Genomic DNA, 23,348 nt, shown 5'->3' with positions numbered 1-23,348 from the left:
AAAAGCTTTAGTTGTGTTTTCCCCCCCCTGCCCTCCAGGTAGGCGGATTGATTTCCATTCATATCCTACAACACAGCAGATCTGTCTGAAGACTTTAAACTTCACCTCCATCACAGTGGACATCAGGTCATAGCTGTACATTTTAGTTGTGTAATAATTACAGTTCATCTAATCCAGTGCCACGCAATGGTGGAATAAGCCTAACTAATGGATAGAAAAACACAATGTGTAGCAGTAATCTGGTGTCATGATTTTTACTACGCAGGCTAAAATATGCAAAGATGATGGTATGGTCCTTTAAAGGAGACGCGTTGTGCTCACATTCAGGTTCATTATTCTAATTTGGGTTATTACTTGAAAAGGTTTACATCCTCTAATGTTCAGTAAACACATCAGTTTCCTTCAGCTCCTCTTTTTGGCCTCTGTCTGAAACGCTTTAAGGCCGCTCCCTCCCAATGAAGCCCAGTCTGCTCTGATTGGCCAGCTGACCTCACTCTGTTGTGATTGGTCAACCGCTTGGTGACGTCACCATGTAACGGAAGTATCAGCACTATTACCAAAGAGCTGTTTCAGGAGCAGTGTTTCCTGTCAGGGAGAGGAGCTCCCTTTATCTCAGACTGTCAGCTTTTTAACTTTGCAGACATTTTACATACACGAAAAACATTTATAACACAAAAAAGCATAATGTCTCCTTTAAATCCTGTCTGACCTGTTGGACCAGCAGGGTGAACAGTTAGAATGCAGATGAACATTAGAAAATTATAAAAGGCTGTAATCCTAGTCTGACACTCACACTCACACACTCGTCATCACCATAATGACCCTGTAGTGTCTTTATTCCTCCACCCAAAGACTGTTTTTCCCTCGTTTACCTCACCAGTCTCCAAATCTGCCTAATCCACCTTCTGTTGTGTTCCTCGATGACACTGAGCACTTTAACGAAAGCAGTACCTTTATCTCAAAACACTGATGTTAGACGGAGCAATAAGTGGCTCTAATGTAACGCACACATCACAGGGAACAGGAATGTACTTATTGACCGGCCTTATCAAAGGGATGGGTTTTGTGTGCTGGGATTTTAACCCCCCCCCCCCCCCCCCCCGAAGGCCACGACTCAACGACAGAGTGGATATTATTTCCCTCATATTTTGTTTTCTTTTCCTCCATGCGTTTGTTGACTTTACGTGTCAGTCAGTTACTTGCTGTTTAAAAATTTAAATTTTGCAATAATGAAAAGATTTTCTTTTTTACTTTATATACACATGGGAATAAATATATATATATGTATTGAAAATCTATTATGATGTACAAATAAGAATCTGAAAGATAAGTGTGCACTTTCTTGCTGATGAATATTTAGCTTTCAGCATTTCCATTCCTGTAATGACCAGTGAAAACTAACAACCAGAGGTGAAACCATATATACAAAATTAAAGTTTTACTTTATAGCGCTGATGTGTCCGTGTATCTTGATTTCGGAAGGATGTTATTTTTATTTGACACAGCAGTGGTTATGAAAGCATCTTTATGATCTGAGGACGGTACATGCTCTGATGGAATAGTTCAAGATTATTATTTTTTTAGAGACGGGAATTGATCACTCATTATTGTACGGTGAATATGAAACTACCACCTGCAGCTAGTTAGCTTAGCTTAGCATTAAGACAAGGAAAAGCCGCTAGTCTGGCTCTGTCCAAATGTAACAAAAACCACGTGCAACAGCCTCCCTAACAAATAAGGGGTTGAGAGGATGAGCAATTGAAGTCTTGTTTTAAGATAATGCATTCGATTTGGCATGTGGTCCAGGGTCGTCCACTAACCAGAGGGTTGATGGTTCGATGCCCGGTCTATTTATATTGGAATCTTTTAATATTGATGCCTTTACCTGGTAGCACTTTGAGATGTTTTCAAATGTACTTGTAGAGTTTACCATTTGTAAACTCTAAATCTGCAAATAGTAACTGTAGTTGTCAGATATTGCTGAAGTGCATAGAGGCACTCCCAATGTAGTGGGGCAGAAATATAAATTCACATGAGTTGAAATTTTTCCTGTAATTGTAATTCAAAATGACACCGGACAAGCTGAAGCACTTGAGAAAATGTACGTAGTTACTTTTTACCGCAACACCTCAATATCCTGAAATGTCCCTCAGCAGTTGTGTGAGGGGGGACAACATATACATATATATATATATATATATATATATGTGTGTATGTATGTATATGTATATTTATGTATATGTGTGTGTGTGTGTGTGTAAATATATGTATGTGTGTATATATATATATATATTGGCTAGAAGGGAGAATACTGCAGAGTGTAATTTAAATAAATAAAACAGCCAGCGAATTAGTCCCAAAAGTCAAATGTAGAAGGGATGATTTGGATTTGTATATCTGGGGTTACATTTTATAATTGGATACTTTGTTGGGTCTAATAAACTCAGGATGAACTGTCCGCCTTGTTTACGCGTAATGTCATTACTCAGCTTGGCGGCGGTGCAGTCTTCATGGAGGATTTGAGATATCCGCCGAGGCCGCTCTCTCTGGCTGAGATCGTTTCTTTATTCAGCTTCCATTTCTGTTAAATGGGAAATCACAATGACACGTGCTCCTTAACCAGCTTGGCCTGACAAACTGCATTCAGCCTGTAAGATTTCTTTTGTTTAGTTTTTTTGGGGGGGGGGGTGGGGGTTGATATTCCTCCAGCCACAATGAAATCACTTATTCTAATTGTTTGCTGTTGTTGCATTCTATCATTTTCCAGCAGAGCCTCTGCATGGCCAAGTCATTTTTTCGGAAGAGTCTAAATTTGAGACTCAATTACTAGAATTGTTGTCGGCTGGAAAATCCTCTTTGGTATTTGCATTTGTAGACATTCAGCTGATACTCACCCAAAGGCATTAACGGGAAGTCAACAGTGAAATCGGCTAAAATCCCCCAGATCACCAACATTGAGCGCAAACGGCAGCTGAGCTGTGCTTGTAGGAGAAAAAGTTTCTCCCGTTCATAAATGTCTGAATGTTGATGTGGTTCTGACAGTAATCAGAGTACATTATCTAGTGTACAGGGTGAAGCACAGTAATAACATTATTGGGTTTCATCTAGATGGGACGGAACCTGACGACCGGCTGTGACGGCCGGCTTTGCATGTTCTTCACGTTTCTGAAAGGGTTTCCTGAGAAAATTTTCCCCCAAAACATGCAGGTTAGGTTCATTGGAGCCTTTAAATTGCCTGTATGTGTGAATGTGTTTGTCTCTGTATTGCAGCCCTGTGTTAGACTGGCGTCCTGTCCAGGATGGGTCCTGTCTCTCGCCCAATATCAACAGGGATTGGTTCCATGTGAAATAAACACATAATAAACTTATTACATATTTACCATCCCTCCTCAGTGCATCACATGTGGAGAGTTACGCCTGAAAACTTTTCAAAAGACTTGTTTACTTAGTTTTATATTTTTCTCTGTAATTACATCCCTGTTTCCTTTGTCTGTCACCCAGGCTGCCTTGACGGTGGAGTCGGTTAAATTGGTTGTGTTTGCACAAGGGCCTCCCTCGTCGCTGCTCTTTACACATAATGATGCTTGTTTGTCTTGAATATTGTAGCAGTCTGACCCTGAGCCACCTCTGAATGAATGGAGGGAACAGAGGGTGTTGTGGTTATTTGCCATCTTTTGTGATTGACGGCGTGTTACAGTGTCATTCAGGGATGCACAGTGCACGGCGAATATAAAACATATTCAGTTTTAATGGCTGGGAAACAGACTGAGAGATGAAAGGAATTCAGCCACTGCCAGGTTCTCAGGGCTCTACTTGCGATACAAGACCTTGACCAGCGGGTGGCGCTGTGTAGCCATGAACAATGACCCAGCGCCCCAATAAGTGCTGTCATCACTGAACAGGCTTCCAGTTTTTTACTTCTAATTTCCCCGTAGGAACGGTTTGCACCATGAAAACATACTGGCACGCCTAATTGCTGTAGTGGGGAGGGAGTCAGATTTTCCTGTGGTCCCATTCCATCAGCTTAATGGTGTGTTTGCTGTTGCCTTCACTCTCATTTACATGGCCCATACAGTACACCCTCTCTAATGTATGGATAATTGATGTGTTTAAGCAACGCAAAAGCCCAGAACCACTCCGACACCGTTCCTCACAAGGGAACGTTCTTATTTTCAGTGTCGGCTAATGATGTTTTGTTGCACGACAAGAAAGGTTTTTCATTATGAATCTGGTGCAGACGGGTCACTTGAAGGCCACGTACACACACACACACACACACACACACGTGCACGCAAGATACAAATATAACCGCAGCAGGGCAATAATGCTGAGCTTCTTGTTCCGCTGATGCTGTTTGCACTGATGCCCCATCTGAGCTTTATTCTGTTTATAAGCGCAGAGAGACATGGGATGCAACAGGCTACATTAGATCACTTTTCAAAAGAAATATTCAATGCAATAAGCAAAAAGTGCACAGGTAGCAGTGGCAATGTTTGAAGTCAGAGGTGCAAGGTAACTGAGTGTGAGTACATTTGTTTATGTGCCGTACTTAAATTCAATTTTGAGTTTCTGATACTCTCCCTTTTACATTTTGAAGATGAATTACTTCACTAAATTTATTTCATGTTGTATTTTCACATTTAAAAGCCGTGATCAGCTTATAAAAAAAGTAATTAAACCATTTACAAGATTGAAATGCTGTCAAATGTTTAAGTTTAAGAGAACTAATGAGAAATCTCTGCCAGGGGCCATTCTGCAAAATTAGCACTTAATTAGCACACTCCTTTGAGATCTTCTGAGTTCAGGACTAAAACCAAAATAGTCTTTTATGGATGTACACATCTTGAACAAATGACCCACTAAGATTGACAAGTGACCCAGAGTTCATGGAGGGTTACAGTGGGGTCCCTGACTACAGTATCCTTTGTCAAAAGACTGTGTATCTCTGACATCATGCATCAGAGCCCAATCCCAAAAAGCTATCCCTGATATTTATGGCTCGACATCAAGCATCCCGCTCGCCCATGATTCCAAGTGTCGAGGAATGCTTTGCGGCAGTGCTCAGAGAAACCAAAAGTGGGCACGGTGACATTATTAATCCGGACACACTGACATGGGCCGATACGTCTCCCCCGGCTGTTTGATGTATTGGAATGAGCAGAACACAGAGATGGACTTTTTCCATTGGCATCTCGTTTGATGAATAAAACATCAGTGCGGGTTGGGACAGAATTGGATTTTTGAATACAAGAGCAGAAATGGTGTCGGATCACAGGACACATTACGGTCTGTGGCTCTCTGCAGAAAACGTTACGGAGACAATCAGATGGATTAGGCATGTCCCACATAGAGAAACTTAGTGATCAGCATGCGATCGATTGACAAATCCTCATTGTCAGTGTTTGTACTGTAAATAAACTGACCTTGTCTTCTAGAGCAAGATACTTTCTCACAGTAGATCTCTCCTCTGATCGTTATCCGTGCAGAGGTAATGAAATCATTGCTTCTTTTCCCTGATGTATTCTGTTTGTGGAATTCCTTCCCAACTAATAAACTGTGAGTCCGTCTGATAACAAAGTCCAAATGAGGAGAGTGTCCTTATTAATCACATTTACATAACTTCACATGCAGCACCAGACTCCGTTAGGCTTATAGATTATGTTTGTATGAAAGAACAGAATACCAGTATGTGATGGACTGAGTTGATGAGGATGCTGTGTGTGTGTGTGTGTGTGTGTGTGTGTGTGTGTGTGTGTGTGTGTGTGTGTGTGTGTGTGTGTGCGTGTGTGTGTGTGTGTGTGTGTGTGTGCGTTCGTGTGTGTGTGTGTGTCTGTTAGTGTGGTGCTTGTGCTGCATGATGAAAAGCCAACAGTCGCCATGAATGAGACGTCTCCTGTGAAATCATAAACTGGTGAGAACGAATGTAGATTATATATGAAATGGCCTTTTGTAGGAGCCATTTATCTGAATAAACCATTTATTTTCTGTGAAAAATGTCAATGCTTTGATTTCACCCTTGTCTGTCGGTAGTGGTGAGACTGCATTGCCTTACTCATCCATCCTGGTGATAAACCAGGCTGTCGTCGGCCAATGCAGTTTCATGCAAGCTCGACGACTGGACTCGTGTACAGCTCGGCCTTTTGAGAAATACTGTCTTGATGTGTCTATTAAGCTGTTTAAGAAAAAAGCCGGCAGCTGGTGTTTTATTTTGTTGGAATCAGCACATCATTCCACATATGAATAATCCATAAGATAAAATGAATCCAAAATGCCTACATTAAGGGTATTTTCAGGAGCTGCGCAACAGGTACAGTCGGTGGCCACTTTATTACAAGCAACTGTACAATTTAGCTCTGCCATAAATTCTACATTTGCAAAGTCCATAATGTTCACTTTTTGACATTGTTGGAAAGGTGAAAAATGATTTCTCTGTTCATTGTTGTTGTCTTAGTTAAAGGTGTTGTTTTATTCGACTACATTATATTTAGAGGGGTCTCTATTTTTTATTCATATACATTTACATTCATTATCATGGAGAAATACTAGAAACGCCACCACTGACCAGGCGCTTGGAGAACGCATACCTCCGCCAAGGCTTATGCCCGTTAAGATAAAATAAGATCAGATAAAAAAAGATAATCCTTTATTAGACACAATGGGGGAATTTACCATGTGACAGCAGTGAAAAAAGAAAACGGTAAAAAATCAAATAAATAAGTAAACATGTATTATAAACACAAGGAAATATACTTAGAAAAAATTAATAATGTATAAAATGTAAACAGATTATATACAGTAGGATTGCATGTAAAAACATTGAAATTGTACAGATAGAAAATGAGTATTGCACAGTTTAATGAAGTGGAACCGGAATCTAACGGCTGCAGGAAGAAACGACCTGTCATAAACCTCTTCCTTCAGACATTTGGGGTTGGTTAGTATATCACTGAAGGAGCTGCCCAGTCCTGCGACTGGTTCTCTCCTCTGTCCCAACCCCTCCACTGAGTCAAGAGGGTAGTCCAAAGACCAAGCTGGACTTCCTAATCCGCCCCAAATTTTAATGGGTTCTTCCTTTGGAGACGCCCAACCTCTCCGCCGAATGCCATTGAAATCAGTTCTGCAGTTCTTGAGTCATCCTGCTGGCAGTCGGACAAACAAACGGCAATGAACACGCGGCCCTTGTAGGTGGAGATAACTGTGACCTGTAGTGGTAAAGGTGGACCTAACAATTGGCCCCTGGTTGAACGCTGTAGTACATCAGAGTGATCAAACGCATGAGGTTCAGAGCACATACGCAGATGGTGAGCCGTCACAAAGCTCCCCTTCCAGACAACTCGCTATACTTTTGTCGGTGATGAATCCCACAACATGTTCCATAGATCTACATACTCTCAGAGGAAACACTCGTGGATCACAAAATATAAAAAAGGCTAATTCAACAGTTTTGTTCTGTAAAGTACAGACAACCAGTCTGACTCAATTAGGGCTGCAGAGGGAGACGGCTTAGCGGTGGAAACGTGGGGTCAACTGCAAAACAAATTACCGTGGCATTAGCTCATCCCACCGTAGGCAACTGACAATGACCCCCACCCCCACACACACACACAAAAGAGCCCAAGGAGTTTCATGTGTCAGATGTAAATAAAAGCTTAGTACTTGAAGGCTTTTACCTTGATGATGTACACTGAACACATCGACTTCGAGGATATCCTGAGGCAACAGAGTGATAACCTGATCTCCAAGGACCCGCAGAGTCCTTTTGTTGAGGACGAGTGTTTGGCGTTGACTTGCAATTAAAGTCCACTATTGAAACCGATCAGACATTAGTTTTCTCGTTCCGGCTTTCTCGCACATTAGGTGAATAGTGCTGTGCAGGCTCTTCAGTAATGGCCAACTCATGGGCCCATCTGTCTTCTTTAAGTGTGAGAAAACACTGTGTTTACAGTTTAGCTTCCATTTTGCTTATGTAAACATTATGTAAACACACTTTTATAAGCTCCCTGCTCCTCAAAGTGTTGAATTTAAGCACTGCCAAACTTGAAATTAGGCATAAAAGTTCACTCTTTTTTATTAAATTGAAAAGAATAGATTTTCACCACATTGCACAATCTTTGTCAGCAGAATGAGTTTGCTCAGTGGCGGAGATATATCTGAACAGCTACTGAGCTTGCATGCTGTCAGTTCTGTCACCATGACAACTGAGCAAACTCATTCAAATGATGAAGACCTTGTGATGCAACTGAGAGCCACCGTGGAGGCCGGTAGGTGGACCTTACCTCGGATTGTTTTGTTCAACTTGTAATCATTAGTCAGAAGGTCCATCGTTTTTGCTCATATACGTTCCACATTTGACCAGCAGTGGTATTTTTAATAACTTCTACACCCTATTAAATATGAATGCGCTCTCTGAGTAATGCCGCCCAAAGCTAACGTATTTAATCTCCAGCTGAATCCGATGTCCAGTTGAGTTTGCTTTGCAATGAGATGGAAAATGGATGGAGCTTTAGATGAGGTTGAAACCGTGTGAGCCAAAATAAAAACTTCTTCTAACAGTTAGAAGGTTTTCTTTTCCTGAAATAACCCAAAGAAATAGAACTTTAAAAAACCCTGTGGATGTTTTGGCAACACCTGCCACTGTTTAGAAGACATGTCCCGTTTTTTTTAAGGATAAATTTCACCAGAAATGTGATGAAAAAATACCCTATGGGCTGCTCTACTTAAAAAAACAAAAACAAAAAACAAAGGTGTATTTTTTTGTAATATACAAAAATATATTCATATAAAAATATAAGCCAATTGAAAATGACTGGCAAGGATTTAAATGCTCAACAACATATGGGGGGAAGTTTCATAGTAATGTAAATATATCGGAGACGCCGGCCTCCGGGGAAACAATAAAAACGACGCAGGTGCGTCACTTCCGTTGGCAAATTAGTGCGGCTAATCGGGAAGTCTAGAAAAATGGGCGAATGTACATCCCACTGGATGTGTATTGTTCATTTGCCTCTGGCTTGGTGGTAGAGTCTTCTCCGGGCTATAAAAGAAGTGTTGTCACACGTGTCGAACGTTTGGTTTGAGCCCGAATGTCGCGCATGTTTGCTAACATCGACGCAACAGTCCCAAGGGAAAATAATGATGCTAGTTCCGCGAGGGGGCCCAGACTCGTGCCGAGGGGCTCGCCCCGGAGAGACACGAGACAGGAAGTGCCTCGATACACTGGACGAATGAAATGACACTTTTCATCAGGAGTGCTTGTGAGTTCTTTCTTCGATGGACAGTTAAATAAAAGCGGCGGGCAGCCATCTTTTCCCAAGATGTAAAATAGTGGCCAACGGTACGTGTTGTCATTCTGCATCTCAGACCCAATCCCGGAGGACCGTTGAGACATCCGTAGCGGACGCACCCAGCCTCTCGTTGAGGCTTCTCCCCTGGATTAGACCAACTCCCCCGCCCTGGCGGCTGTGGACGCGCTCCTCCCGCACGGAGCCGCGCAGCCGGGCACCTCGCGAGGTCCAAACGGCTTGACTGTGTGTTTTCAGAAGCCGCCGTGAGTGTCCGTCACGGAACCCGACCAGCCCACTGGATCCAGTGAAGCCACTGGATTGTAGAGCGGCGGACCGTTTCGTTTCGTTTCGTCTGTCCTCCTCCTCCTCCTCCTCCTCCTCATCATCTTCCTCCTCCTCCTCCTCCTCCCCCATCTCGCCCTGCCTGCGCTATATGTCACATCTCTCCTCTCGCCTTTTTTTCTACGCCAGCGGACGTCGGAGTGCGCACTACAGGCGGGAGAGGGAGCGAGGCACGGCGGCACGGCGGCACGGCACCGGGGCACCGGAGCGACGACGACGCGGTAGCGGCGTGTCGGTCTTTGTTGGGAACCCGGCGGACCGCACTGGTGGATCTTTGTCTGTGCCACGGATTCGGATCGGGGAGCCCGGACAACTTGGCACGGGACAGAACCTGCCTTCTCCCATGTCATCCGGCGACCCGTTTCGCCCGGCGCGTTGACGCCAGCGGGGCGGCGGGAGGGGGGGTGGGGGGGTGGGGGCAGATGACAGATGTGTACGTATACATGCGACATGGATACACGCGCGTTTCCCTCCGCCAGCTGCACGAGATAGATGCGAACACAGCGGCGTGTGATTTAAACCAACAACAACAACAACAACAAAAGGGATTAAATTCACATTTAGAGTTGATTGCAGGGGCTTGTGATGCAGCGACGCGTGTCGACGGGCTTTACTCGGAGTGAAGGGAAATGTGCTGCGCGCCCGAGGCGTTCGCACCGCGGGGCAGCGGGTTGTTGACGGCATCGCGCGGAGCGAGCATGTGATGCATCGAGACACAACTTTGTCCGAGGGCCCGACAGACTGCGGGGCGTGTGCTCGTCATCGCTTCCAGAAGTGCTTTTGATTCCAAATGCTCGTCGGGCGCTCGCCGTAGTAGTCGTCCAGTTATCGGCGAGTAGCCTGGAGCTCGGCGCTTCAGTCAGCTCCCCGTTAGTCCCGCAGCCCCGCGCCGGTGTCAGTGATCCGCGCCACCGACACCTCGACCCCGCCGGTGTCAGTGATCGCGTCATGTAGACAAACCTCCCGAAAGCTCCGGAGTTCGCGCCTGGTAAATTGTGCGCGCGCGCGCGCGGACACACACACACACACACACACACACACACACACACACGCGCGCACGCGCGCGCGGGCAGGCCCATCCTCCGCTCATGCAGATCCAGTCGACAGCGCGATAGGGAGACAGCGGTCCGTTGGTCTGTTGACGCCGCTGCTCCGCCAGTGTCACGGGGGTGTGTTCGAAACCCCGCACGTCTCGTGTTCTTTTCCCTCACACGTGTGTCGAGGCAGCGGATAGGCTGCGCGCTGGAGAGCGGACCGGGTCAAAAACACTTTGCAAGGCGACGTCGCCGAGAAAAGTTTCAATGGTTTTCCGAAAGTTGCCCGGCGTGTCGGCGTCGGGCATGGGTCTGCGCCTGTCCCAGAAGTTCGTCTTCCTGCTCTTCCTCTCGGGCCTGGTGACGCTGTGCTTCGGGGCCCTCTTCTTTCTGCCCGACTCCGTGAGGCTGAAACGCATCTTCCTGTCCAAGACGGAGACGCAGCCGGTCACCGTCGGCTCCGGGTCCGAGAACGACGCCCGGGAGGCGCACCCGAAGAGAGCCAAGGAGCAGGAGCGCCCGCGGGCCGTGGCCTCGGCCAAGGGCGAGACGAGCACCAAGCTGAAGAGCCTGAGCCGCCCCCCGGCCGGGTCTCACGAGGCGACCGCGGCCAGAGCCCCGGAGGACCGGACCCTGCCCAGGTCCAGGACGGAGTCCGCCTCGCAGAGGGCGACCTCCGCCGCCCGCGGCGCCGCCGCCGCCCCGGATACGTTCAGTTACCGGAGGTTCAAAGGGTGTCTGCTCAAACCCCCGCTGGGCAGCGACAGCGGCAAGCCGGGCGACCCCGCGACCACCGAGCGCCGGGAGAAGGTCAAAGAGGTAAGGGTTTGTATGGGGGCTTCAGGTGTTGTGTGCAATTACAGGATGGGCTACACAAATAGGAACTATGTTTTTGTGGGGGTGAATCCAAGGCAGCTGTTGTCTGTGCGAGATTAGTCATGTCTTCATCTGTCACATTGATCAAATCATCTGATCAGACATATGACATTCATCTACTTTGCCCACACACACATGCTTTCTGTGCCTGTTCGATGCACATGAAGTTTTTGAATGAAATAATGTTCATGCTGTCAGATCAGATGAACAGTCTGTCATATATATATATATATATGTACACACACACACATGGAACAGGCGTGCACACTTGAAAGAAGTAGGATTTCTGTTGGATGAGTTTTGTCTGACAACACAGACAGTGTCTCTATAGACAGAATAAATCCCTCTCAATCATATCAGTTGTCAGATTTTTACCAGCGCCTTTTTTTGCCTATTAGTAGACAAAATTCCTGTTGGGTTGACTTGGAAGATTCTGCCGGCGGCAGCTGAATTTATATATCTAATATTCTGTTAAACAATCTAAAATGTGTGTTCAGAGGGATGGAAAAAATGAGAGATAACTTTTAATAATCTCTCCACGGGAGGATGTTTGCACGGCATATTAAATACATAAACTGTACGGTCATCATCAGCAGGAGTATTTACCTAGATGCAGCTCCTGTTTATGTAAGGTGATAAAAGGGTTTCCCTCATGTCAGTCTGAATGATAACACGTCCTGCGTTTAGCTCGAGCAACCTCCGTCTCCTTCACACAATCCCCCGCAAAATGATGTGACTGTGTGCAGTGACACTTTGGCCAGGAGCTCTCCAAGCTGTCTGCCAGCCTTTGTTGAGCCCTGTGGGTCCAATCACGGCTCCAGAGTGGGAGCGTCTGTGGATCACACATCTGTACCCACTCCAGGCTGGTGAGCAGGAGGAGGGGGAGGAGGGGCGAGGAAAAGGGGAGGCCATTGGGCAGCGAGTGCAAATGGGTGTCATCCTTGACGTGTGACACGGATAAGTCCTGCTGCTACTCTCACTTGCAGTCTGCTGTCATCCTCTCACGCTGCTCACATGCCGTCCATACCTAGGGGTGGAGTGCTACATGATAACTAAGGTGTCGGAGGACGGAGAGGGTTATTTGTCCCCTGTGCACTCGGCCTGGTCTGTCAGCAAAGTTCTTACCTCAGGGTCATTATCGTCTAATTTTCCTACCACGCCCTCTTTCGCCTAACTATTGTTGCAGAATATTAATCGCGGCCTCCTTGAGTGAAGCTCTTTATTAAGGGTGTTGAAGAACAGACAGTCCCTGCTTACACGCATCTCATGCTGCCTTGTTCTTGTCCATATCCTATTGTTGTTGCTACAGTTCCCACTGTCCCAAGACTGCTGGCACTGTTCCAGACGACTTCTCCCCTTTTTTTCCCCCTTCTTTTTCTGGAGGCTCACATTTCATGCTGCGAGCACACGCTGACACGTTGCGAGCCAGTGCTTTGTCCAGGTTTATAGATGTTCAGCCAGAGAGTGAGTGTAACAGTGAAATGAATATGTTTTGATGTATATATCTGTTAAGCAAAGACTTATGACGCAGAGTTGAATTTTTAGTTGTCAGCCTCTCGGCTCGAGTTGTGGCAGAGTAGCCCTGTAAAAGAAGTCTCTTCTTTTTTTGTTTCCCTCACTGTAAGGGAATGCAGGGAGAGGGTATCCCCCCCCAAAGCCAACAGAAAGGAGTCTGGTCCAGCCCACAAAGTGCCTCAATGCCCAAACTTTGAATGGGCATCGTTTTTCACAAGTGCCAGCAACTAGAAAGCCGACTCCCCACCCTCTTCCTCTTTGTGCACCAGGCCAAGAGAGGGTGAAACCAGGGACAATGACTGCTTGATCGCACAGGGCACATGTTTGAAGGCAGCCCCAACGCTACCGTAGCTTGGGGTCCCCAGGAGGCCAGCAAATGCCGGTTACCTATTCCAGCAACTCCTTTCCAGCAAATAGTTCACCTTCTTCCAAATGTCCTCAGCAGGATGAAGATGATCATTTTCAAACAGCCTGCCCATTTGTAATTCTGTGATGTCATGGCTCACTGAGTCGCCCACAACGCTTTGTTGCTGCCTCATTGGCTCCAGCATTAGAGACTGGGTTTGCAGGAATCACACCAGAAATGTGCTTCAGGAGCAACAGGACAGCGCCCTTTTCCACTTGCACATTTTACGTGTGATGCCTTAGTTGACAACTTATGAGTACGGCCATGAAATATTACTGTATATGGCAAGAGTGCAGAAGTAGCACATCCAAACAAATCCAATGGCAGAGCAAAAAGGACATAACATAGTGATGGGAGCTTTGTAGCAATTTGGTCTCGACAACATCACACGCATCAAACGAGTAGTGAGCATTAAAAGGCATTTTTTGTACAAAACCTGATATTTGCCATCTCTTTAATCTGCTGGATGTTTAACACAGTTCTGGCGGTGCAGTCAAACGAGGGCTCTTTGTTTGAGGAAATTGGAATATAGAGTATAATCTGGGCTGTAACATACAGTGCATTCACACGGGGAGACGACGGAGCCGACAGCTGAGAGCACTGCAGTGAGAGGACGGACACGCTGCGGCCTCTTGTCACATAGGTCCTCCGGTGGAGCAATGAAAGTCCTCGAGGTGTCTTTGTCACGTTTGTGTTTTCGCTAGCTGTGTACGTGTGTGCACGTGTGCGGTGCACGTGTGCGCGCGCGTGTGTGTGTGTGTGTGTGTGTGTGTGCACTTGCTGCCTGCGGATGAACGCGGAGTTCGACAGTTGCAGCTGCAAGTGTTGTCACCGTGTTTATCCATCCACTTCCAAGCCCACCTGCATCTCTGTGTAGATTTACAACAATCAAATGAGGTACATCTGTTCTGTTTCTTTATACTGGCTGTTGGCTGGATGTGTGTGTTTGTGTGTGTAATCCTGAATAATAAGCATTATTTCAGACACATGGAACCGTCGTTTAAACCCTAAAGTCAGCAAAACTGTGACAAAGTCATAAGATTTGCTTAACCATCATAGTTTCACTTTCTTCTCTGCCTAAACACACCTCATCAGCTCATTTCTTCTTCTTGCTAATTTCAAGAGAGAATAAAATTCCCCTGGTGTTCCCCAGGTTATTTGCCTTCAGAAAAAGTTGTTAAATTAAGAAATAAAATAACCGCTAATGGAACCTTGAGAAACCAGATTTTTATTTGGTATTCTATGCTTTTCTAACCTACATAAGCCAATTTATCAGGGAGGTCAAAGAACAAGTTCGCTCAAAAGAACACGGCACCCACTGAGCAGATGTATATGAATGACATATTCTGTGACAACGTCCTTCAGTTAAAAGGATGGTGTCTCGCCACACGATGCCATGATTTTAGATGTTTTATGCAGTGAAGTGAAAAGTTTTAAATATTATTTAATCTGCTCCTGAGACAGAAAACTAAAGCAATTATGGTTAAGGAGAAAATACTTTTACAGTCAGACTTAAAAGGTAGAATACTATGTCAAGTATTTGTTTTACAGTGGAAGGAGTATGACAAACCGTAAATTAACAAATATTTTGGCCATACTCCCATAAATGAGCTGCCGCATTACACAAAACCTCAGTGAGACACAAACCGGACAAAAAAACAAAAAACAGAGAATGGGTGAGCTTGTAGCTGAACCCCGAAATCCCCTTATGTCAGTAATGTCTGGTGAGCTGGGTGTCTGGGTGAATAAAATGCTGCTGTTAAGCCAGCGCCTTCTGGCTGCCTCTGAGCACCGTGACCTTCCTCCACCCCTCATTCCCCTGCTGTCTCCCGCTACGAATCAGGTGGGCCAAACAACCTTCAGACTGAGCCGGGAAAAATGGCCGTCTGCTGCGCGAGAAGAAAGAAGCGGAAGATGAACAAAGTCTTGAGAAAGGGCCAGCGGCCCCCACCGAGCTGGAACATTTGTGCTTTCCTCTCCTCTATGGAAGCTGTGCAAATGTCAGCGGCTGGTGTTTGGAATGTTCGCCCCATAGTTGTCTTTGGTCTGTTTATGTGGGGGAGTCAGTGGCCGGGGCTGCGTGATATTGATATATTGTGCAAGATAATGGCAGCTGAGGCACATATTATCAACATGTCAATGCTGATGCCTTTCTTCTCTGCCACACAAGAAGAAACGGACCCTTTCTATCTAATTTCTAATGTTATGCTAATGCTATATGGATGTTGTAGGTAATGAAGGTTTTTCCTGCGGATGGCAACTGTAATTACAATAGTAGAGCAACGTCCAAGGTTGTTAATGTCATGTGCAGCCAATAATAATGAGTGGAAGGAAGGGATGCGTTTTCCTCCTGGTTACTGCTTTCACAAAGAATATGGTGCAGTTTTTTATTATCCTCAAATTTCTTTTGCAACTACCTTATCTCACTCACGTTAACCTATCGTTAACCAAGTGGGCTATTTACTCAAAGCTTCAGATGTCTTGTTGCTCATTGTTTAACGTCCTGAAATGACCAACGAGTATTGTTGGACTGTTGTGTTGTTGTCTTCTTCATACTTAACAGACCATTGCACTGAAGCAAGGAGATTTCTGTTTAGAAGGAAGTGAACCTAAACATGTGTGAATGCCATTATAAAATGTCAGTGCATTTAAAAGGGCAACTTGGTGTGCCCTGAAAAAGTGCAGCATTATAATAACATAGATAATACTGTGAGTACAGTTTAATTCATCACATTATGGATGGATAAAGGTGAGTTACATGAGTTACCTGTTTTTATCCATTTATTTGTGGTTCTCAAAAACACTTGCTAATGATATTCAGGTGACTGCTGCAGCTGGCGTCATGGTCTGTAGATCTGTTGTGAAACCCTCTGAGATTAAGATGTGTGATAGTTTGACTGAAATAAATCTCCAAATAAGCTATACTGCCGGCAAGGTGCACGGTTTAAGCATTGATTACTTTATTCATACAGTTGTTTATTATGTGATCCCTCTGATAAAGCGAACCAACTCATCATGTTGAAGGAGCAATTCAGCTCATTATTGCGGTCTAAACAAAATGAAAACTCCAAAATGACAGACTAAACCCGTATTATATATAACAGATCTTGATTTTCTAAAACTCACACTCTGTTACAGCACATTTGAACCATCACTTATTTTTTATTATGATGAGTTAGAATACTGAGAATGTCTATTGCACCATAAGCAAAGTTTGATTTCACCAAACAGCATTGTCTTCTTCCTTTATGTCTAAAGGCCCTTTGCACATTAACTGTGATGCAAAATAAATGGCACGAAATTGCTGAAAACATTTTGGAGGCAAATTTCGACGTACCTGACTGTCCAAATTAAGTGCATTTAGCGAATAAATGAAAAGGATCAAAGTAAACTCGCCCCACGGGAAAAGAAAGATTGAATCAACATCAAGCCATGATGATCTGGTGCTCGTTTTACTTAAAGAACAACAGACGGAATATCTGGGTACACCAAATCAAGCCATTTGCAATGTTGAATATTTTGAATGTGGTGTTGTCAATAACAAGCATTCTGATTGGTTAGATGTGTACATGTCGGAATATAGCCTAGGAATAATTGACCTTGGTCCGCAAAAAGATAAGCCGCAATATCACAAAATTCTGTCACTGATTTAAAATCTTGCATTGACTGCATTGGATCCAGGTTCCAAAAAGTAAACAACATGCAAATTAATGGGATTATAGATACGCCTTAAACACGTTGAATGTGCTCCACTTTCCTAATAAGAAAATTTGCTAAGGATATTCTGTAATATTTTGAATCAATCACTTCCATTTTGCTAGCAGTCGTCTGCTTTCCTGCCTTTACTAATACGTTGCTGTGTTATGTTCCTGCCCCTTGGAATCAGTGAAAATATTATTTCCCACATATTTATCACATCACAACTCAGTCTTATGAATGTTCTGTACTGGAGATCAAAAAACTCTCCTTTAACCAGACATTCTGCAGTTGTAAACCTGTACATCCAGCTTCAACACTTCAGTGACTACATGCTCACATGCTGTTGACCAATGCAAAGCTTGCGTGATGGAAATTACAATATTGATTTACCTCTTTACAGCTGACCCTCACTTTCTGTCCCCTTAAGTCAGTGCACAGGCCCCAGTCTGCATTGAGAAAATTAAAAACAGTGTAGGGCCGTCAGCGCTCAAACCCCTGAAAGATGACCCGAAAGGCCAAATCATGCATCCTGGCAACCTTGAGCTCTGCAGAATAACAGTAGGACAGAAAAACGTCAGGTAAAAAACACCACGGCAAAGCAGAAAAGCTTGTATTTCAGTGGGCGATAAAAAGCTGATTAGGCTTTACAACACAAGGCCTTTTCCCTCGGGCGATCACTGCAGGAAGTTAGTGATCGGGCGAAATGAGAGAGGAAAAGGGAGGATGTGGGGTAAATATCCTTTTTGCATTCACAGCAGTAGCCCCCCCCATTTCCCTTTGTAGTAGAGCCACTAACTCCAGGGTGAGTCTCTCTGTCGAGGCATGCTTCTCAAGAGGTGTGTGTCTGTTTGTGAACATACCTCTCGTGCAAATGTGTTCATACGCAAGTCTTTGTAGATAGTTACCCGATGCACATAGGCTGCTTTGTACAGAGATATCTGTTTATTTAGGTGTGCTTTTCTGCGGAATGAATAAATGAAATGCCTTCCTCTCTTGAGAGGCCATTAGGGTTCTACTGTTTGCCCAAAGTTTAACAACAGTGGGGTTTCTGTTCGAAGGCGATGTTTTGGCTGTGGAAAGGGAAGTTGGTGCATGTGAACAATATAAATGATCCCCAGAAGATTAAGTCATACACAACTCATAAGTTTTTCTTTTCCTCATGATGTTGCCTAGTCAACGGTTTGCAGATGTTTTCCCTCGATCACTCAATTAAAAAATTCAGTTTCCACTTCCATATTTGCAGAGTACTTAAATCTGGCCTCACCAGCCTATTTTGTTTGCTGTATTTGTCCAAGCCCCCCCCCCGCCACCCACCCACCACCCTGCCTCTGTTTACTGTAGCCTGCGGGCTTTGCGTAAGATGCCAGTAAAAGCAGAGCGTAATGTCCCGGACTCCGGATTTGTCCACATTTTGACCTCCTTGTCAAACAGAGGTGCGCAAAGAGCCGTGATTAGACAACTCTTTTGCTGATAGTCATGTGCTTTTTTCTTGTAAGTAGATTCGCGATTCTCTCAGGCTACATCACTAAGGCTCTCAAAAATCTTTCTCACACCGCGTCCCTCTTTCCATCCCTCTGATGCTGCAGTAAGTTCCATGGAAGCCCATTTATCTTGAGTTAACGGCCCTGCTGACATAATGGGGTCATTGTGCGTATTTCTCTTAATCCTGGCTTGTGAAGGCCTGTGATTACTGGAAAACACACATATTCACTCCTGACTAGATGCTTAAAAGTTTCATGGTGTCCCCTCCCTGGGAATTGACTTCAATAGTCAATTCACCCAAAAACCTACATCTGTCTTAACCATAGCCGTCTCCACGTTTTCCACCGGTGTGCTAATAGGCAAACTTTCACAATATTATCTACACTCTTTCTCTGATTCGCTCTGTGACAACAAGAAGGAGAGAGTGATTTGAAGCCTTCTGTGAATGTACATCGACTTCCAGCTTCCTGCAATGGTCTCGCCACACAACGCAGATACTTTCAGCTAAATCAAGTTTTACACAAGCTTCGTCCAATGTATAACGTTGAGTGTGCGTGCATGTGTGGGTTAGTGTGTGTGTGTGTGTTACTACAGATGAAGAAAATGGATGATGAAAGATGAAAGGTCCAGGGATGGCCTTGCCCGCTGCAGGCTCTGCTTGACATCCCTTGCTAGGTGCCAAATGAAATCGTCCCTCCCCTCTACAGCCTCCGCCTGCCTTCTCTCTTTGGCCTCGCCGCTCAGGCAGAAATAGGAAAAGAAGTGGAGAGAGACTGGCCTAGATGTAACCAGCAGACTCTGTGAGCCCCCAGCTGAGTTTCAACCTCCTGCCTTTATGCCTGCCTAATTGGTCAGAAACAACATGCGTGGCTGTGTTCACAGGGAATCGGCAAGACATGAGTGGGCCAGGAGACCTGGCTCGTTCCCATGTGTCTTCCCCTGTCCTTACTCCTTATTTGTCTTTTGTTGAGTCCTAGTTAAGATTTTTTTTTCCAGAAAGCACTGTCACTGACTCTTACTCCGTTGACTCCTTCTCTCTCTCTTTGTCTTCCTTTTCTTTCTTCCTCCCTGTTTCTTGGCAATGTGTGGCTTTGGGCATGTTTACTGCCACTGCTTTGCCAATTATTCCCTCTTCTGCATCACTAGAGAGCGAGTGTGAGCTGCCCGGCTGCTCTCGTTCCAGATTGGCCCGACTGCATTGTTGTTATCGTGTGTTGACATGGTTTCAGCCTTACATTCACGACGGCTGAATAATGCAGTCAAGCCTATGACCTACAATTTAGGCAGCCCCCCGGAAGACAACATCATCTTTTATGTAGCGGCCTTTGTTGGCCATGATCGAGTTTTCCCCCCAGAGTGAAGCTCACCAGACCGTTTTCACGGTCGACACATTGCTGTCTACCTTTCTGTGCGTCGAGAGGAAAATGTGTATCCTTAGTTATTTTCCCCTTTATCGGCATCAGTGGGCAAATAGCCATTAATTAGCTGAATGTTTACAAAACCATTCTAGCCAGCGCTGGGTGTTTTTTTTCATTCACATTCACAATTAGGCCCCTAATCAAATGGCAGCATTGGTGCTCAGTGCTCATTAGGGAGCCCTATAGATTTGTCTTGTTTCTGTCAAGGTTGGATGATGGTCTGGCTAGATAATTGCAGTTTTCATCCACTCTCCGTCAGTGGGAAGGCGGAGAAATAACAAACTGATTTGATTATCTGCTCTTGTTATGTGTGTGAGGACAACCAGTTTTCTGATCATTCATAGGATGAGAGGTGTCAGTGACTGTCAGTGGCTCTCAAGCAAATCTCTTGAGTGTTAATGTTGCACTGGGCAGAGATGGCTGGATCTGGAAGAGATGGGTGCATTTGGTCCTTATTTTTAGAAAAAGAAAAAGAAAATTCATCTTGATCAGAGAGAACCAGTACCAAATGAACTGTCAGTCCTCCGAAAAAAAACAACACTCAGAATCCCCTCTTCAGGGAATAACCTGTCATAGAATAAACGTGGGAGTGTTTTTTTAAAATGCTTTTGACAGGAACCATTTGCTTAAAATGTATTGGTAAATCTGTGTTACGAAAAAAAAATCTTGAATGATTACTTTTGAAAGTAATAGACGTAGTTTTAGGATTTGATCTCTCTAAAACTTAACTTTCATGCCAGATACTATTTGGATCAGGCTTTTTTTTCCTTTTCTTTTTGGTTGAAAAGAGTGGACAGTGATTCAGGGTGTTTGAACAACAGGAAGTGGGTGGCACTCGCCTTCCAGTTTCAAGTGTTTTTGCAGAACCCGATCGTGTTGCTTGAGTTGATCAAATGTTATGGCTTGTGGTTGCAGATCATCATACTGTACTGAAGTTGAACCTTTGACTAACACGTACGTGTTCTCAGATCTATTCACTTTTAATGTTTTACTAAAATAAGAAGTGAATCATAAATATATAAAGTCAGTGTGGGCTGGAATGAGACTCAAATAGGGAAGTGGTATCTCAAGAGTGTCCTCTCTTTCAAGCCTTATATGAATAACCACATATGGTATTCCTAAACCCACAACTAAAAAAAGGTTTTTACTGCCTCACTCGCTCACTGAAGACTGTTGTGGGAAGAAAGTCTTTTCATTCTTGACCAGTGACCTCAGTCAAATGGGTTGAGGGAACATTATTTTCAGTAAAAGCAACTGCAACTAACAACTATTTGCATTATCGACCTTGAACTGCCAATTACTTTGTTGATTAATAGATTTAATGTCAGAAAATATTGAAAAGATGCCAATTAAACTTAACGAGAACCAGTGGGGACCTCCTCTTCAATACCAAAACATATTTAGTTATACAATATCGCAAAGGCAGAGAAAGTATATTTTCAAATTAGAGAGGTTAAAACCTGACAATGTTTGTCATTTTTGTTATGGTACACAATTCATTATTTATCAGAACCAAATTGGTTAATTGACCAATTGTTATTGCTCCAATACTCACCGCTGGCCAATAATTGACGTTGAGTATGCAGCCAGGGAAAAGTGAAAAGTGGATAACACAGTTTTCCATTATTCAAACCAGACAGATAGACTTCAGAAGAAGTACATGCTGTAAAATACACAAAAAGCTCAAATTCAAAAGTACAGCACTTGTAAAAATGTTAGAAATAGTAAAATATAGACACAAAGTATTTGATTTAAAAAAAAATTTAACCAACATTTGCAAAAAGTGTCATAAAATCAATCAATCGACACAAAGTTGAGGAATCTTTAACATTTCTGGGAGCCATTTTCCACCGTTATCCCTTGCGTTAGAACCAGGGTTCCTCTGGCTCATGCAAATTATCTAATTAGCCTCCTTATGTGCTAACCTGACTGAAAGTACGATCCATCTCTCAGTTAATTTGGCCCCACAGACAGTGTGGAAACCTGCCGCTGACGAAACCTTCCCCCACACGATGTGAGCCTGGTCGGCTGCTCTCCCGTGACGTCGTCTGCTCTGGTCTTCTGGACACGTTGAGAGTGATGACAATGACAATGACGCGTTGTCTCTGGATGACACGGGTCAACGATTGTTGGGAGAAATATTGTGTCCCTGACGGAGATCACGTCACTTTGAATTAACTCATTGGAAAATGGCATTTCACATGATTAATTAAAAAGCTGCAATTTTCGATCATAATGATGATTCCAGATTTGAGACAATAACCTTAATTATGACATTGTACATTTTTTCCCCTGACCTGTGAATCTGAAAGTCTGACAGTAACACACCCGGACAACTTTACTCTTAACTCCTAACATACCTCAAGATCCACCTTCAAAAATGCAGGCACTTAAGATTTTTTTAAAAGCCATTTGACGTAGTACAAAGCATGGTAAAATACTGGCTGCAGCTTTTTTTGTATGAACGGGAGCTACATTGATTCCTTTTCTTCAGAAATGCAAACATGTTTTTGTCTGAGTGACATAACTCCAGCTGAAAGTCCTGTGTTTTTCCCCCTGAAGTAGTTCTCGTGCTGTAGTGATGTGGGGGTGTGCTGACTCTGTGCTCAGTTTTCCCTGGCATCACTGTTGTACGCACACTTTTCAGTTTAGTTGTTACATCTTTAAAGGAACTTAATACAGCTTGAGATTAGTTTTTTTTCTTTTTCTTCTGGCCTCTTGTTATGTGCAGAATTCTCCAATTTCATTGTTGAGATTTATGAATTTGGAAAAAACACCACAATCAATCTTTAAGAAAGACTCCAAAAAGATTGTTTTCTACATGAGCCATCACTTGATTTGGAAGTTGAAAACGAGCACACCTTTTAATGTTGCTAATAATCCTTCATTGACCTGAAAAAAGGGAAGATCCAAGTTAAACCTGGAAGTGGGCTGTAAGTGCACCTTCATTTTATCCTCCACATAAGTTTGACTTACCTGTGAATATGTTTTCAACCTGTATTGTCACATGAAAACAAAGATAGAACCTCACTGTAATAACTTGTAGTCTTCCTTTTATAAAAAGCAGATGTTGAACGACATATTCCTGAATCTGAAAGTTATTATTTGGCTGTTGTAAGAACACTAAATTTACTGTGTATGGTGGGATATAAAGCATCTGTAGGCATGCTTTCCTCTGAAAGTCCAGGCATAATGCAAAAGACGAATTGTGGAAGAAGATAAGTGAAGGTAAATGAAAACCAGACCCATTACTAGAGGGTATGGAGAATGACGTGTGTGTGTGTGTGTGCCT

At 44.0% G+C, this 23,348-nt stretch overlaps 1 protein-coding gene across 2 annotated transcripts in view; it reads left to right on the top strand.

The window, feature by feature from the left end:
• Window positions 1-10,030: 10,030 nt before the first annotated feature.
• The window catches only part of LOC118299107 (mannosyl-oligosaccharide 1,2-alpha-mannosidase IA), a 186,196-nt gene continuing 172,878 nt past the window's right edge, over window positions 10,031-23,348 (top strand). For both annotated transcript variants that reach the window (XM_035622558.2, XM_035622550.2), the window contains exon 1: window positions 10,031-11,479. In XM_035622558.2, the coding sequence (XP_035478451.1) occupies window positions 10,928-11,479 (552 nt within the window). In that variant the 5' untranslated portion in view covers window positions 10,031-10,927. The remainder of the gene's footprint in view (window positions 11,480-23,348) is intronic.

The sequence above is a fragment of the Scophthalmus maximus genome, chromosome 1 (assembly GCF_022379125.1).
Source record: "Scophthalmus maximus strain ysfricsl-2021 chromosome 1, ASM2237912v1, whole genome shotgun sequence".
NCBI lineage: Eukaryota > Metazoa > Chordata > Actinopteri > Pleuronectiformes > Scophthalmidae > Scophthalmus > Scophthalmus maximus.
The sequence above is the reverse complement of the archived record's forward strand: the minus strand, read 5'-3'. Positions and strand labels throughout refer to the sequence as shown.